The following is a 16,419-nucleotide window of genomic DNA, read 5'->3' as shown; positions in this document are numbered from 1 at the left end:
AGAGGAGAGATGTAGAGACATCACTGGTGGAAGAGAGAATAGAAATCCACTTTTCTACCTTCTAAGCTGTTTTATCAAACCACACTGTAAAGATCATTACGATGCAGACAGAAGCAAAAAATGGACTCTAAGCAACCTTAAAGAATGCCATCTGCATATAATACTGTTCAAGTAATTTAAAAAAAAGTTGTAGGAGTCACATTTTAAATGTGAATGGATCAGATTGCTATGGGATTTTTTAGAACTATTTTCTTTCAAAATTTTTAAGAAAGGATTTCCTTATGTATTTTGCTCAATGCTAGCTCTAATGGGCTTTCTTTAAGAGTTTATATTTGTAATCACTTAGTTGTTTAGAGAGCCAGTGGAGTAAATGGACTAAATCAACACTAATTAACCAAATTCAGGCTCAGTCAAATACAGTAAAAAAATTTCTACTAATTTAAACAAGTACTATCTTCTTCCAAAGCCTTGAATTAATCTAACATAATATCATATAGTGGATTTATTATATACCAACAGTACAGTATTATTTTCTGAATAATTGTTTAATACATAAGAAAGAGAATTTCTCAGAAGACTAGAAAAGTTTCATATTCCTCTGGCTACATGATTGTTTGTGGCAACACAGCTTAGAAATTTTTTTTATTGATTAATTTAATTGAATATACTGTCAACTGTTCTTCATGCTGAAAAGGTAATGATGTGTTTAGTTTGTTGATTTTCAACTTTTTGTTAGAAGATATTAAAAAACCTGAAATACATGCAATTTTCTTTTGCTTTTGGCTGGAGGAATGCAAATGAAAGCTGTTAGAGAAGACAGCTTTAGAACCATCAAAACCAAATTTTTAGGGTTTCTTTGGTCTAGTCATGTCTTGGGGAATAAAGCCAATACTGCATTCCTCTGTCTACATGCCATTCTGTGGTTTGGCTCTATACAGAGCAGAGTTTGTATTTCACAGTAATATGAAGGCTGAAATGAGATTCACAACTGGGTAGTCGTTTCACATGCATTGCTTCAATTTCCCTTTCTGTAAAAATAGTGATAATGACATTTCTCTTCAAAAATATGTTAAGGTCCACAGGTGAAAGCTAGACTTAGATTTATTGGGGTTTTTTTCCTAGTTGTAACGGAGCTAATAATAAAAAGTAACTTTGTTTTGGATGGCTTGCATTGGATTATGGTACTCAGGCTAGTTTACCAAACTCATGGTGTTTATCTCTTGGAAAGTCAGTCATTATTCACAAAGCACTCAGATTCCTTTTTGGAGGCTGTGAGCAACAGAGAAGCATATAAAGATAAATAGTGTCTTGGATGATTCATGCAGTTCTTACTAAAATTGGTGAGAACTGCTCCAATCTGTAAATTTTAGTATTAATTGTAGTGAGGTCTTTCTCTTCCATGTAGACTGGCAGCCTATAGGTTGGGTCTGAGCCTGTTCCAGCAGGAGCAGCTGGGTACACCTCTGGTTTCAGTGGTTGCAGTGTGGAACCTGTTGTTTGTATAGTTATTTACTGCAGTCTCTGGCATAGTACTTGATGATCTGCCTGCTTTTTCTCAAGTAAGTGGCTGGCTCAGCTGATCCTGGTGTTATGGAAGGACTCATTACACCGGGCAGCTCTGTAAGCTGTGGCCTCTGTGTGTTTACAGATTGCTTAAAAATGTATTATTGCTCAGATGCTCAGTGAAGGGTGTAGTTCATGCTCAAGCAGTAGGATGAGGCATCTTGTCCTTCAAAATTAATTGGACTCTTTGTTAGGAGATGCAGTGATGGGAATGTTTTAACAAGTGCCTGAAGACCAAGTTGCCTGTGCTTCCTTCAAGCTTTTGCTTTTCATGTACTGAACAGCCTCAAAGCTTCAATGTTCAACTGCATCAATCATTGTAACCCTGGTGCTGCTGCTCTCTTTCTTCTGCTGACTTGCTGGAGCTGACTCCTGTTTTAGGACATGGCCATTTGATGGGATATCTGAAGTCACCAATTTCCTCACAGAAGCTAATCTTTATGCTTCTCTCCAAATTCTCCTTTTTGGTAGAGGATGTGCATTTCACTCCTTTTTGGGCAGTACATAACTGCTTTGGCTACTCAGATTTATTTCTTCTAGAAGTCCTGTGTAAGGTTATTTGAAACTCCTCAGGTACTCTTGGTTCATACCTTGACCTTTTATTATTTTTTTTAATGCCTTGTACTGGACCTTTGTTTTGATGACTCTTTGAGACATTATGGCGTGTGTTTTTTTTTGTTTTTTTTTGTTTTTTTTTTTGTTTTGTTTTTTGGTTTTTTTGTGGGTTTTTTTTTTTTTTGTTTTGTTTTGTTTTGTTTTGTTTTGTTTTTTTTTTCCCAGTGCTGGTTATCAGAGTATCTGGGTTTACACAACAACTGTCTCTACAAAGCATCTGAAGATTAATTTGTCACTGATCTAATTGCAGAATTGTAAAATTGGTGGTTTAGTAGATTTTCAAGAGCTTCCTATAAGTGCAGAGAACCTTTTATTTTTATTTTTTATTAAGAAAATTAAAGTAATGTAAGGAGCTCCTCTGAGCATATTTGATTACTGAGAAGAGTTTGCAAACCCCCCTTCTTTTGTACCCAAACCCTCTCTTACTCCAAGCCCTTTTCAAAACAGTTTGCTCTGAGACTCAGTGTGAACTGGTCAAGTTATTCTTGTGTTTGTGAATGACGTCAAAGCAAAATGTCAGAGATCCAAATCAGCAGATGAGTATAGCGTGTAGCGTGGTGTTCTGGTTATTAGTGGTGAGTAGCAATGTCAAGGAGTTTTCTTACTTAAAACAATAAAAACTCTCCCTATTGTTAGATTCCTGTAAAGACCATTTTTCGCAAGGAACATGGATCACAATACTTGAAGTTTGTTGTTCCACGATGGCAACTGTCAGACAGAAATGTAAGAGAAAAAATCAATAACTGAGGCTCCAGTATGCATAAGGCCTGAAATAATAGCACTAACTGTTTTCACAAGTGCTTAGAAAAAGTTTCCAAAAGTGTGTGTCAGCAGCCAGTGCACGCTCAAGTCCAGTCAAATGGTTTGTGAGTGGCTGGAGGTTGCCCCTTGTATGCCGTCCGTGAACACTTAGTTCACTGCCAGTGTGATCTGTCATGATTTGGGGTGCTTGTGTGTTACCTTTAAGACAAGTTAAACCAATGCAATGTAAAATTGTGCTCAAGGTGATAATACTTAAGTTGGTAACTTCAGTAGCTGCAGGAAAACTGCTATTGCCTTATAATTTTGGAAGTATTTGCAGAGGAACCAAGGAAATAATTCAGTGTATTCTTACCGCAATATTCAGTCATGGAATTGAGAAAGGTGAGACAGGGAATGGTGATTACACATTAGCAAATTAGTGCAGCTCTGTGTGTGTGTTTTTGTGGCAATTTTCCAAATTTTTAGCTGAGATCTTCTGAAGTAGGAAGGGAACAGAAAACAGCACAAGGCACAGCCCAGTTTACTGATTTTCATCTTCTCAAACAAAAGCAAGTTGCTGGCAATGCAGACTTTTCTGAGAGATTTGATGCCAGTCAAATATCAAGTCAGCAGGAATGATTGTGTTGGTTTTAGTGCCTTTTGGAGTAAACCGGATTATCAGGCTTTTTTCTGAAAAGCTGACTGTCTAGAAGTAACACTTTTCTAGCATTAGATCTGTTCCCTGCATACTTACACCAAGAGGCCTATTACATGGCTTCAGTGACAAGAATTTGTGTTTCCTTGTTCTATTCCTGTTGGCATAACTGCAATGGAAAGGCTACTCTTCTACATGATGTTGGATCCGTTCTGACTTAGAATTACTTGTACCTGAGCAAACAGACATAGACACAAGAGCTTTTGGCAGGTGTAAAATGTGCTGAGCTCCTGTTCTCTGCTGAGCTCCTAGTACCAGTGAGAAAAAAATCTTGCAAAGCAGAAGTTTCTTGAATCCAAGGGTAACCTTTGTTGCTCATGGTTAAAATCAGCAGGCTTTACAAGGAACTGAGTTAGATAAACAAGTGAAATTCAAGTTAAGCAGAATGAGCAATATGACTTTTTCCTTCAGTTTCCAGAGAAGAGCTTTTAGGTGTAGAGTGTGGAAGGGTGAATCCTTACCACCACACCGGGGGAACAATATTGATGGCTGCTTTTCTGGTCCAAGTGGGTGAAATAGTTTAGTAGCTGTTTGGGTTTGGGGACCAAAAAAAATAAAAAAAAAAATTTGAAAGACTGAAAATTAAAAGTAATGAGACAGATTCTTTAAGTTGTTTCTGTAGGTAACAGACTTGGTGGTAAGAATAAGTGAGTGAATGTGGATGGGCAACAGGTGCTCTCTTGTCCTTCTGAGAGGAAAAGTAACTTGGAGGAAGGACTTAAAGGTTCTTGTTAAGCCATGTGGACAAATGGTAAACAGTGTTATCTAGACATATCATCACTTTGATGTTAATGAAATGTCATAATTGATTTGTTCAGCTATCTGCTGTCAGCTGCTGGACAGATGCATTACAATGCTACACATGGTCTCAGATTCATTAACCTATCCTTAGCTGTGCTGCTGCACAGAGCATTATCCTTTGACTCAGTTATTTGACAAAGAATAAAAGAGAAGCATGGGAAGAAGACAGGACTTTTAAGAGAGTGTTTAATGACATCTCATGTTAACAGAAAAAGAAAAAAATTAGGTAAGATCTGGTTGATCTTAATGATGTGCTACAGTAATGTTGTACTCTGGTGAGCAGTATTGAAATGTATCATTCCAGGGTGACTTGGGGAGACTGATTGTGCTATATTGGCTCTTCTACTGTGCAGGTGGATTTCAACCAACAGCCAACATTATTAATGTGTTACATGTCAGGTTCCTGGCCTTCTAAAGCAGGTATGGGCCAGTCCCTAGTATGTCACCAGATATGGCAGATGGACATCTTCTGTCTGCTCTCAGCAGGAAATCCAGCTATTGGATTAGATGGATTTATCCAGACTATATGGCATATCTTACTCTTAAAAGTTATTTCTCTAAATTACAGCCAATGCCCTTTTCAGTGCTTGCCATTTGTCATGAGAATTGGTTTCTTCCTGCACCATTACTCTATGGCCATGATTTATTACCTTTTGTGTGTCTAAGAAACATGCTGCCCATGAGAAATTATTCACTGGTGTAGTGTTCAGGTACCCTAGAAAAATTGTTACCCTTTCATTTGCTGGGAGGGAAAATTAAGAAATGTGTGTAAATGGGTTGCAGCAATGAGATTTAAATTAAGTAGATTTTCTGTGTAACTTGAAAAAGTTGGCAACTGTTTTCTAAATATGTAAAGTATATTTATTAGTATTTTTTTGCCTGATAAGTATTTAGCAGAGGTAGTCAGATTTTTTTTCTTTTTGTGAGTTTCTGATATTTTATCACATTGAATTATTAATCTCCTTTGAACTTGGTTGTATTGAAGGCATTGCAAACTTTTCCCAAATCCCCCAGGTCCTCCATAAAACTGGCTTTGTTTTAGGCTTTTAAAGGGTTACTATTTCCTTTACCTACACATTTTCAGCCATCTCCAGTTTTACTATGTTGTTGGAAGCAATACAATAATCTAATGAGATGATCTGTCTGAGCAGCTGGTTTTAACCTCAGTGACATTTCTTGTTTGGGATATAAGCCTTTTCTGTCACTTTAGTACATGCTGCAGATCTATTTTTCTTTCTCCTCACCCTATCTTTGCCTGTTTTCTTTGAGTCAGAACTAGAAAGGAGGGATTGTAACTGAACTAATATATCATAAATTCTTTGAATGTGAATTTTTCTCTTATTTTCTGACATCTTTCCTTCTCAACTGGGACAGTGTGCATGGTGTGGAAGCCAAAGAGGAATAAACTCTCATTTCCCTCTTGAGACAGAAGTCTTTGTCATCATCAGTTCAAGGTCACTTGCTGTTCTGGTCCTCTAGCATTTGTGTTCCTTTTCTCTGGCGCTCCTTAGTTACCTGATAGCTTAGAGGTATTTTAAAGGTATCCTAGAATTTCATTTGAGTTCAGCTCTTAGTGGAACAGGGCAGTTGCTGACATGCTCCAGATCACAATGCTCATTTTTTTGTTACCTGGAAGAAACAAGCAGAAATCCATAGGAGACCAATTATTATCAAAAACTTGAATAAAATTACATCCAGACTGTGGTGGAGTCTTGTGGCTCACCAGTTCATTTTGCCAGTGACAGCATAGGATGATTGAGCACAGCTCTGTGATCTGCAGAGGTCTTGCAAAATTCACTGGTATTCATTGTTCATACAACAGTTCAAGTTTTTCAGAGGTAATTTGGGAAGTACTGAAGATGAAGCAATGTGTGTTGCAGTCTGTAAATCAAAACGTCCCACAAAGCAAGAGCTCCTCAGAAATACAAAATGAGTTTAATGGTCTGTTACATTTGTTACAGTAACTCTACTATTTCGTCATATTTAAGGATGGGTATACTATAAGCTGCAATATGGAGTCAGGCAATTTAGTATTTCTCTTTTTTTTTTTTGTTGTGTTGGTTTTGTTTTGTTTTTTTACTGTGGAAAGGCTTGAGACTGTCAATGGAACATAATGGTCTCTTTAGGCTGTTCAAGCAAAATGTGAACACTGGGCACTAAATCAGCAGTATGAACAAAAATTGCCTTTTATTGTAATTAAAATGAAGAAGATTTTTTTTTTGCTGGAATTCATTAATTAATGCTAATATTATTATCATACTGAAGAAAAAGCAATCAGTTAGATCCATTGGAGCAATTTTTTCCTTTTTGTGTTTGCCAGAAGTTTAAAGTGGGAGAGAGGAGACAAGAGAATAAGGAAATAAAAAAAGCTGACCTTAATAACTTTATGACAGGTGTTTAAAATGTCTCTCTATGGAACAAGTGATGTTTCCTTCCTCTCTATGCTTCATCCCACCTGTAATTTTGCAGTTGCTGATGGATGCACAGTACGATGTAAGCAGTGTCAAAAGTCAACCAGCCATACATCTGGGTTGGAGACAGCTTTATCTGTGTCTTCCCTGTATCTACCTCAGAAAACACTAGCAAGGAATATTTGCTGCATGTGACAAGAATTTCTCCATTGTCTTACACATATCACAAGTGCTAAGAGATTTCCTTTTTTTTTAAGTCCTTTTTTTCTTTTGTGCAGCACTTAACTGTTAGTCTGTTGTGAGTAGAATTAATTAATCAGTTATATAGTAATAACACTAGTGAATGACAATGGCTCTCAATTGTTAAGTAACTAAGAAGGTTCAAGATTTCAAAAGGCTCCCATTTGCACACAAACAGAGGCCACTTGTGTGCTTTGGGTGTTCTTGCATTGTTCCAGGACGTGCTGTGCCTGTAATAGCTCAGTGCTGGTGGCTACTGAAGTTCTAAGTATGCAGCTGTGGATGCCTGACTGTGACTAGGTTGCCTTACTGAAATATTTGCTGCAAGCTGTCTAAGGTTAAATATAACAATCAAATGGCTACCTTTTTTTGTTATGTCCCTAAGAGGACTCTTGATTTAATAAAAATGGTGGCTGTTTTGATAGTTTGTCATCAAGCATATTTGTAGGCTTGAAATAATTACTTGGATTAAAAACTCTGATTCTTTAAATGCAGTAGTAGATTTGCAAAGCTTTTATTGCTCGTGTTCCTATATTTTGAATAAGGAGCTGTATATTTTACTGTCTTGTATGATTGATTATTGAAATAAAATGATATGGAGTATCATAAAACTTAGGCCATACTATTCCAGACCACTGTGAGAATACCAGTGACTTCAAAATATGTCTTTGATCAGAAATGATGTGACATGAAATGCTGACTCCCATTGGCTTTAAGAGACCAAGTTTTCTTCTGAAGTAATTGCTTGGTATTCAGATTCTTCCTTGAAAGTGATGAATAGTCCAAGCATTTAAGCTTTTGGTATCTTTTGTAAAGTCAGTTATTGGCCTCTAAATATCACAGAACCACCAGGTTGACTATAATGATTCAGTGGGCTTGGTAGACATAACAGAATACTTTTTTATTATAGAGGTAAAATATCCTATCTGACAGAAGTGGAATGGCTTAACATCTGCTTGTGAGGGTAATTTTAATGCTGCTGCTGCTTTCTGGTGTGTAGATGTAGAAATTTAATTCCTAAAACATTTTGTCTCATACAGCAAATTCACTTGAAGTAGCACACTTTCTTCTCATATGCCCCTTCCAAAAAATATGGATAACATTGGAGGCAAAGGGGTGCTCAGTACCCTAAAGACCATGGTTTTGCTGTAGTTCCGTTGCTCTGTTGCAGCAGGACTCCTGCAGCAGCAAGATTTCCCCTTCCTGTCAGTAACAAATTCTTTAAATAAGATTTATTGTTTAATAGTTTTCTTGCTGATAGTTGGACTACTTCTGCCGTACCTTCATGAAGATTTTTTTTTCAGTTAGTTCACTTTCATAGCCTACAAGAAAGATTTAATTTTAGAAGTTTCAGTTGACAAAGACATGCTAGATGCTATGGTGCTAGATATGTATTTCAGATCCTTGTCATTATACTCTATTTTTAAATTCAAGTGCCAGCCAACCTAAAGAGTACATACCCTTTGTGCTTCATGCTCTGCATCCATGTTACAAAACTGGGTTCTTCCAAGCCTTAGCACAAGGACACCAAATTTATTTTTATATATTTCCTATTAAATGAAGATAAACACTCAATCAAATTCTTTTCATTATCACAGGACTAAAACTGGTCATAAAAACAATCCTCCCTCTAGAGTTCTGCTCAGGCATTGGCAATTGTTAAGATGCTTGCCTATCAACAGCCACTTGACAAAGAATTTTAAATGGTTTTGTGACGTCAAGGAGGCCCAAGAAAATATAGTCTGGTGCCAAATTACCTCCATCATTGAAAGCATGCAATAAGAAATAGATAACACAGAAATAAATCTTTTGTGCAGTTGCTATCTCATGATACGCTCTAGCGACTCCAGTAAGTGAGGTTGTCTGGTATAGGAATAGCTGAAGAAGATGAACTTTCAGACCCTCATTTTCTGATTTATGATTCATGAAAAACCAGCCTAATCTGTCTGACATCCTGCTGTCTGGACAGAATGTCTGCGGGTAGCTTGGACCTTGCTGAGGGAAATGCCCTGACCAAATTACAGCCTGCAAAAGTGAACAATTTAAGTGCAATGGACAAAAAATTGAATCTCTTGAATGAAAAGATGGACAAACTGTTGCATTTCCAAGAAGATCTAACAGGCAAACTGCAGCGAGTTAACAAAGGCATTGATGATGTAGAAAAAGGCATTAACAAGCTAACAGTATCCCGACCAGCTCCTGATGAGACAGATGAAATGAAAAAAGGCCTAAATATATCGGATAGTGCTCACCAGGCTGATGTGCAGAGCATATGCTCAGAAGTGTTGAAATTGATGAAAGCTGCCCAGCTAGATGCCTCGAAGCATAAGGAGAGGCTGGCAAAGATAGAGAAAAGGGTTGATACACTGGATAAAGTTATTACATTTGTGGGAGAAGTATTAAGAAATTCTAAAGTAGTGGATTTTATTCTTAAAGGCATTGTGCCCTGGAAGAAGGGGAGTCTGCTGGAAATCCTTGTTGAGGTTGGTTTGGTTTTACTTTTCTTTATATTCTTCTTTATGATATAGCAGGGCTTCAGTTTCTACCAATGCTTGAAGACAAGCAATGTCATTCAGACTAGTGACTGAATTGCAGCACCAGTGAAAATTATGGGTAATATACTGGAAGCACTTCTTATTGGCAGAAGCTTCTATTTTCTTAATCATGAATTCTGAACACAACAGTTACTCAAACCTGTGCTGAATTATGGTCATATTACTGAGCAGATTGGTAAGTCTCCAGACATCTAAGTTGTCTGTAACTACATCTTTATGATGAGCCTGTGTCTTTATCAACTCTGTTGACATCGTTCACTCCTCAAATTAAAGAGTTCACATATTTGCAAGTTCCTAGACATCAGTTCCTGTGGCTTTCCTAATTATTGAGGACAGTGAAGGAGGAACAGGCAAAACCAGTACAAAGGTGATACATTGTTTTGGAATAGATTAGCTTTGCTTTTAGAAGTTAGAGGCATCTGGAATTAGTTTTAGCTAACAGGAGTTTCCAATTTTCACTATGGCTTGTATCCACAGAGGCAAGAAGGGGGGAAATCTGCAAGAGTTGTAATAGGTTTGTTCATTGCAAGAATCTCCTTGTATGTTGAGGTGTGGTTACAGCAAGGAGAATTTAGCTCAAATGCAAATGTCCATTTGTGTCTTAATCCAAATGTTTTTCTTAAAAACTTTGGTGGAAGGGACAGCCAAGGACAGGGCAATGCTAGATGCTATTGTACCCTTCCAGGCTTTCTGAATCTTTTCCTGGTCTCCCTTTTTAAGTGCCAGAGGCTGACAAGTGACCCAGACTGTTAGGAGGCAGAAGAATTTATGAAGAGCTTCTATTAGTGTTGAGAACAATAAGTGATACATTAGGTATCAGTCTTAATTCGTAGTATAAAGATGAGCTTTTTTTCCCCCAGATTGTCAGTTTCTAAGTGAAAAGAGCAGTAAGGAGGGATGTAAATAAAAGGGAGATGATGTATTTGATACTGGAGCTTCTGGCATATTGTCTGGATTAGTGGTCAACTAGGCACTATGCACTGCTTCCTCACTAATGATTGCTAAACAAGACACTGAAGGATGTCAGAACTTCACAAGTTTTGTGGATAGAGACTGAGAGGTGAAGTGGCCTGCTCTTGGTAACCTGGTGAACTAGGATGGGGCAGAGGTCTCTGTCCCAGGCTCTAAGCACTGCCTTGGTTTTAGAACAGTCAATGAGTATTAGGCAAGTGGAGAGTTTTACAATTAACTCCAGTTTTGCAATGTGACCACCATTGTCCTTGGTTTTAGTTTCTGTCATGAACAATTTTTGAAATTGGAGCATAAGGTTAGTTATAAGACCTTAGATATGTCTATGCTTTGATCATGGGCTGCTGAGTGATATTTGAACTAGACTTGAATTAGTGAGGTAGCCTATGTACGGGACCTGCCTGGGGTAATGTGGAGCAAAGCATGGGTGAATTTATAAACAACTTACACTGAGCCATGTGCTAACTTAGGTCTAGTATTTTCAGCTTGTTTTGTAACATCAGTGTTGGTGTGTCTAGAGCTCCACAGTTGCCTGGGGATTGCACACAAAAAGTTTGCTACTTCCTTGTTTCTTTTTTTCAACCTCTGCTGTTTTGTAACTGTGCTGCTTATCATAGAGCTGGCTTAGTGCGAGTGTGGGGATGGGAGTGGGGAGGTCATGTTTTTGTTTATGGATGAAGTTGTCTGATGGTTTAACAGCATTCCAGGCATGCCATGGGAATACTTATGGGAGACATTTTGCAGGGTTGGAGTCAAATTAATGAAAGACTGAATTGAGCTTCATAGGATCCAAACATCTGACTTCTTATTTAAAAAATAAACAGGAAAACCCACCAGCATTCAACTGCCACTTATCCAAGGCTTTCTTTGCACGTAGGATTTTGCAAGAATAATGCTCCCCCTGGTCATTGTTGCAGTTTTGCTTAGAGCTTTATTAAAACTGGTAATAATTTTTTACTACTACCACTCTTCGGTTGGCTTTTGGGGGGAGAATGGGAAAATTTGTGTGGATGTGAACTCTGTTGTGGAATCTATATGATTGGGAGCATGAAATGCTTGACTGCTTTTACTAACAGATGAAGAGGCTGACTTGCTGCAATTTTTAATCAGAGTTAGCTGCAGAAATACTTTAATTCTTGCTTTTTTGCTAAAACAAATAAGGACAGGAGGCTGCCCGTTACTACATTTTAACTGTGTGTCAACCAAGAAATAATTTTTTTTGCTAAATTTTAGTTTAGTTTTAATTTGATTTCAAACTTATTGCTGTGTGAATGCTCTGTTTACAAAATATCCATCCTCTGTGCTTTCTTAATTGGAGGAAGAAATTTGCTTAAATCTGCTTTTTAGAGACAACAAGCCTTTTTAAACCTCGCTGAAGATGATGTGTAATGTCAAGTACATCGACAAGAGTTACCATAGCTAGAGGCTGTTTTTTGTTGTCACTTCTCTTAAATCATGTATCTTTAGCTGTTTTGAGTCCAAGAGGTTACTGTCTTCAGAGGCATTGCATATCTTTCAGTCACCAGCCAAAAAGCAGCAGAAATACAGTTTCATTTCTTTTTCTATGTTCTGTTATGTTTCACTTTTCATGGCTTTTAATCAAAAGGAGTAAATTTTACAGGAGAAAAATCTTTGACGTCCAAAGCTTTGGAAAGCAGTGAGCTAGTGTATCTGTGCTGTGTCATCTTCTTTTATGAGTATGCCTGTCTGCAAAAGTGGGAAGAGATTTAAAGAAGGGAGTTGATACAGCAGTAACTAAAAATTCAGAGGAGTTGGCATCCATTTTACAGTGCCTGAATACCTAAACAGATGAACGAACCTGGAGTGGGAAATTAATACTCTTGGCTATAACTATTATTTTTGTGTTCCCTTGCCATTTTTAGGCCAAAGATAAGCCTGAGGAGAGTGGTGCAAAACCTAAGCATGCGCTTAGTAACAGCGGAACCCAAACTGAAAGCAAGAAGGCTCTGAAAGGTATGTAGCACTCCAGGCATGCTACAAGCTTTGACTCTAGAACACACAGCAGACAAACTGGGAACGGAAAGCTTGCTATTTCCCACTACCTCAATTACTCAAATGTAATTGAGTAACTTTGTCTACCAGTACAGGGAAAATAGAGTTGTTCTCCTCTGCAAGATGATCTGTCCCCCAGCTCAAACCCCACAAAATGCTAGGAGATCAAGAAGCTAAAAGCTTCACCTTTTCCTTTGGAATTACAGTGAGCCGAATTAATAGAGCAGTACTTGTTTGGAGATACCACAAAGGTAGTGCCAATATCACATAGCAAATATAATAAATTCTTTTCCCTTAACATATCTGAACCAGCCTTCCTTCTTCCCCTTCTCTGGAAAAGTAACATGTTGACATTGGGAATATCTTTTTTGATCATCAAGTTTCACTGCTGTATCAGGGTGAGATTCCTATTTAGGATGCATCTGTCAGGTAATTGCTCTGTTGACTCCACTATTAATGCCTGTGGAGTTGCAACAGGCGTGAATGTGATGTTGAGCAGGCCCTGTCATGCTGTTGTCTTCACAAATTGTCAGTGGAACTATGGGCAATCCCCTTTTTAGCTTCATCGTTTAGGCAGTGACAAAAATAAAGCAGACCATCACAATTCTGACTCAAAAGCTGTATAGAGGTGTGAACTAACATTGATTGCTAGTGACCCTGGCAATCTACCCTAGAAATTTACCCTAAGAATTTACCCTAGAAATTTCTACTGTTAATATTCTCTACCATTTTCATGAGAAGATGCTGAAGAACCTTCTGTGGAAAATGCAAGAGGTACTGTCTCACACCCTCAGCTAGAGTCTTGCTCCAGTGTGTCTCTGCCCCTCTAGTCAAATATCAGGTTCAGAAGGGTTCTGGATGGGTCTGCATTGCCTGAACTACCTGTTACATTTGCCTGCAGGGTGATTTCAGAATTTAGATGCAGTGAGCTTTAGCCTTGCAGTTTTTTGTTTGCTTTATGGAAATCCAGGTTCAATCTGTTACACCACTGGAACACCAGCAGAGCAGTTAAACCTGTGATTAAACACTGAGCATTAGTAATGGCTGTCGTGACCCTGCTCATGAAAGGATTTTAAACATTTGGGGGGTGGAAAGGAGTTCCTGCTGCCTTTTCAGATGTACATAATGGCATAGGTTATTTTGAATGGTGGGTTCCTTTATTCCCTCTCTGTTTTACTGTCTCTTTTTTTATTAATGGCTTATTTTATTCAGAGACAAAAAGTGGGAAAGAGCTGGATGAAAACCAGGAATCATGTGAGAAGGTGAACGCTTCCAGTGCTGTAGCCCAGAAAGATGACTCCAAACCCCAAGTTAAAGAGATGACAGTGCAGCAGCAAGCAGCAGAAGGTGCTGGCAAAACAGAGAGCTCTGAGAGCTGTCAGCAGCAAAAGGATGCTGGTGTCAAAGCTTTGAATCAACACAACGGTCTTCCCTCTGTAAATCAAGATCATGTAGGCAACCAAAATGTTCCTGCTAAAGCACACGATATGGACAGAGTCCCAAACCTAGCTGAATGCCATGGGCAGCTTGTTAATCAGAAACTTGGAGAGAATGAAAACAAACCCTCATCATCGAGTGCGGCATCCCGGGAAGCTGTGCCATCCACATCCCAGGCTATATCTGACACAAGGTGTGAAGTGACACATACCAGGTAATGGCCTTGTTGGTGACTTTCTGTGTGATCTGAAACCATTTCATGTGTTACAAGGAAAAAAAGGAAAGCCAGGTCATTAAAGGAGGCGGAGGCAGCTTCAGATGATGCATGATCCAGGGGAAAAACAACCATGGCAGGTGTGGCGAGACCTTAGAAACAGTTAATGCAAAAAACCAGAAAAGCAGCAAGTAAATTTCTATGAAGCCAAGGAATCAGAGGGCATACATGTGTGATTTATTTATTTATTTATTTATTATAATATGGTGGAGGCTTCTGTTTATTAGAGATAGAAAGGTGACCACACCAGTATAGCTCAAGTAGTTGGGCATTTATAAAGTGGTCTTTTCCAACTCTTCTCTTTCTAGACCCACAGGGAGAATGGAATATGAGAAATTCACTAGTATATTACAAAACGCAACAACTTGTTTAGTTTGGTGCCCTTGGTATTGTTGGGGAATTTTTTTTTTAATGCCTCGGTCACCTAAAGATATGACTAATTCATCAATTTTTTAATCTCTGCTAGCCTAATCTTTTACTCATAGAGGTGTTTTGTAATATGTATTTCATAATCCATTTCCTTTTCAATTATTTATTTAAGATTTGATTTTAATTCCATTTATTTAAATTTTAAAAACTCCACACAACAAAGAACAACAAAAACCCCCAACCAAAAAAACCCTGCCAACCAAACCCCAACAAATGGAAATTTCATGGTGAACTTTAACTGCCATCTGTGTCTGGGCTGGTGCATATAAAGTTGCCTATTACATGCATGTATGTGTGACAGCCACACTCACATACACGAACACATTTTTGTGTTACTTTGTGTGTTACTTTGCATGTGAAAATTCCTAATTGCCTTTGTGTACAAATTGGTGTTAGAAGCACAGACAAGAACATGACACTACTTTTGTATATTCGTATTAATATGAAAACTTTGGATTCGTAGCTGTGCTTTTAAGTATAGGATGGACACTTAAGTCTTCCTGTGTGCTAGACAAGTGTCTACTGAGATTAGAGGACTCCTAAAAAATACAAAAAGTGAATGAAGAATAAATTTCCTAGATGAATGAAAATTTTCTTGGCATCAGGACACAGTATTCAATGGAAAGGGCTCATTGTGAAGACTTGTACACTGGGATATTTTTCTCCTAAGAGGCTGAGAGGAAGGATGTGGCAGAAGGGAGAAGCTTTCTGTACTGTGGCCTCTTCAGACACTCAGAAACAACTTTACAGAAAGTTTACAGGCCTTGTTATTTCCAATCTGGTTGCTGTAATAGCACTGTAACCAGATGGAGCTCCCCATGGGCCTTGGGCTCTGGCTGGTCAGCCACAGGCAAGATGCTTCAACAACTGGATTTGCCATGGAGGCTCTGCCTGCACTGTGCTTTGAGGATGGCTCAAAATGTTTGTGGAGGAGCAGTGGAGGAACCATTGCTGTTATCCCTTGGGACTCAGTGCTGGTTGGTGATGATGTGCCAGACAGTGAACTTGGAGATAGGCAGCAGCTTCTGAGGCAGCTGTCTGGTTTGGACAAGGGGGTGTCTGAGCTTGAAAGGCTTTGGTATGGGGAGGAGGGAGGCTGGCAGGTAACTGGAAGGCAGAACCTAGAGTAAACCCCAGGGGAAGCTGCAGCCCTCATGTGCAAGGTTCCCATTACGTTTTTCTGTGTGTGGAGTCACATGAGGGTGGTAAATACCTCTCTAAAATGAACACAACTTCTAATGAATTCTGTAAGCCCACACAGGAGTGTCAAAGGAACATTGTGTTCCCCTGCCTGGAGAAATGTTCAGGCTTGTCTAGATAGTGATGGAAGTGTTTGCTGAGAACTGTGCTCAGCTGCTCTGATAGCTCACTGCAGTGCAGCTTAGATTCATAGTGCAAGGGTGTTAAAGGTGCTGAAAATTAGAAACTTCTGACTTATACAAAGTAAAATTTTATATTGTAACATCTCTTGTAACAAGGTTGCTCCACTGAAAGAGGCCATTACTTTTGTGAAACTGCGTTATGTTCTCTCCTAGACGTCAGAGATTTTTTTTTTAACTTGCTGTTGTATAAAATCTAATTTACAACTTCGAATTTCATTCATCCTCACTAAAATCAAACTGTGTGCTCATGACAGTTAGAGCAGGAACTGCTGAC

General features: G+C 38.5%; 1 protein-coding gene across 6 annotated transcripts in view; it reads left to right on the top strand.

Annotated features, from left to right (window-relative positions):
• MYLK3 (myosin light chain kinase 3) overlaps positions 1–16,419 on the top strand; it is a 49,686-nt gene that overhangs the window by 18,922 nt on the left and 14,345 nt on the right. For 3 of the 6 annotated variants that reach the window (XM_071756825.1, XM_071756826.1, XM_071756824.1), the window contains exons 2-3: positions 12,494–12,584; positions 13,836–14,274. In XM_071756825.1, coding sequence (XP_071612926.1) covers positions 12,494–12,584; positions 13,836–14,274 — 530 coding nt within the window. Of the gene's footprint in view, positions 1–8,903; positions 9,570–11,487; positions 11,554–12,493; positions 12,585–13,835; positions 14,275–16,419 lie in introns of those variants that run through there. The other 3 variants (XM_071756823.1, XM_071756822.1, XM_071756821.1) reach the window with 2 other exon arrangements.

Source organism: Heliangelus exortis, chromosome 13, assembly GCF_036169615.1.
Source record: "Heliangelus exortis chromosome 13, bHelExo1.hap1, whole genome shotgun sequence".
In the NCBI taxonomy this organism is placed as follows: Eukaryota; Metazoa; Chordata; class Aves; order Apodiformes; family Trochilidae; genus Heliangelus; species Heliangelus exortis.
Note: the sequence above shows the minus strand (reverse complement) of the source record. Positions and strands in the feature narration are given on the sequence as shown.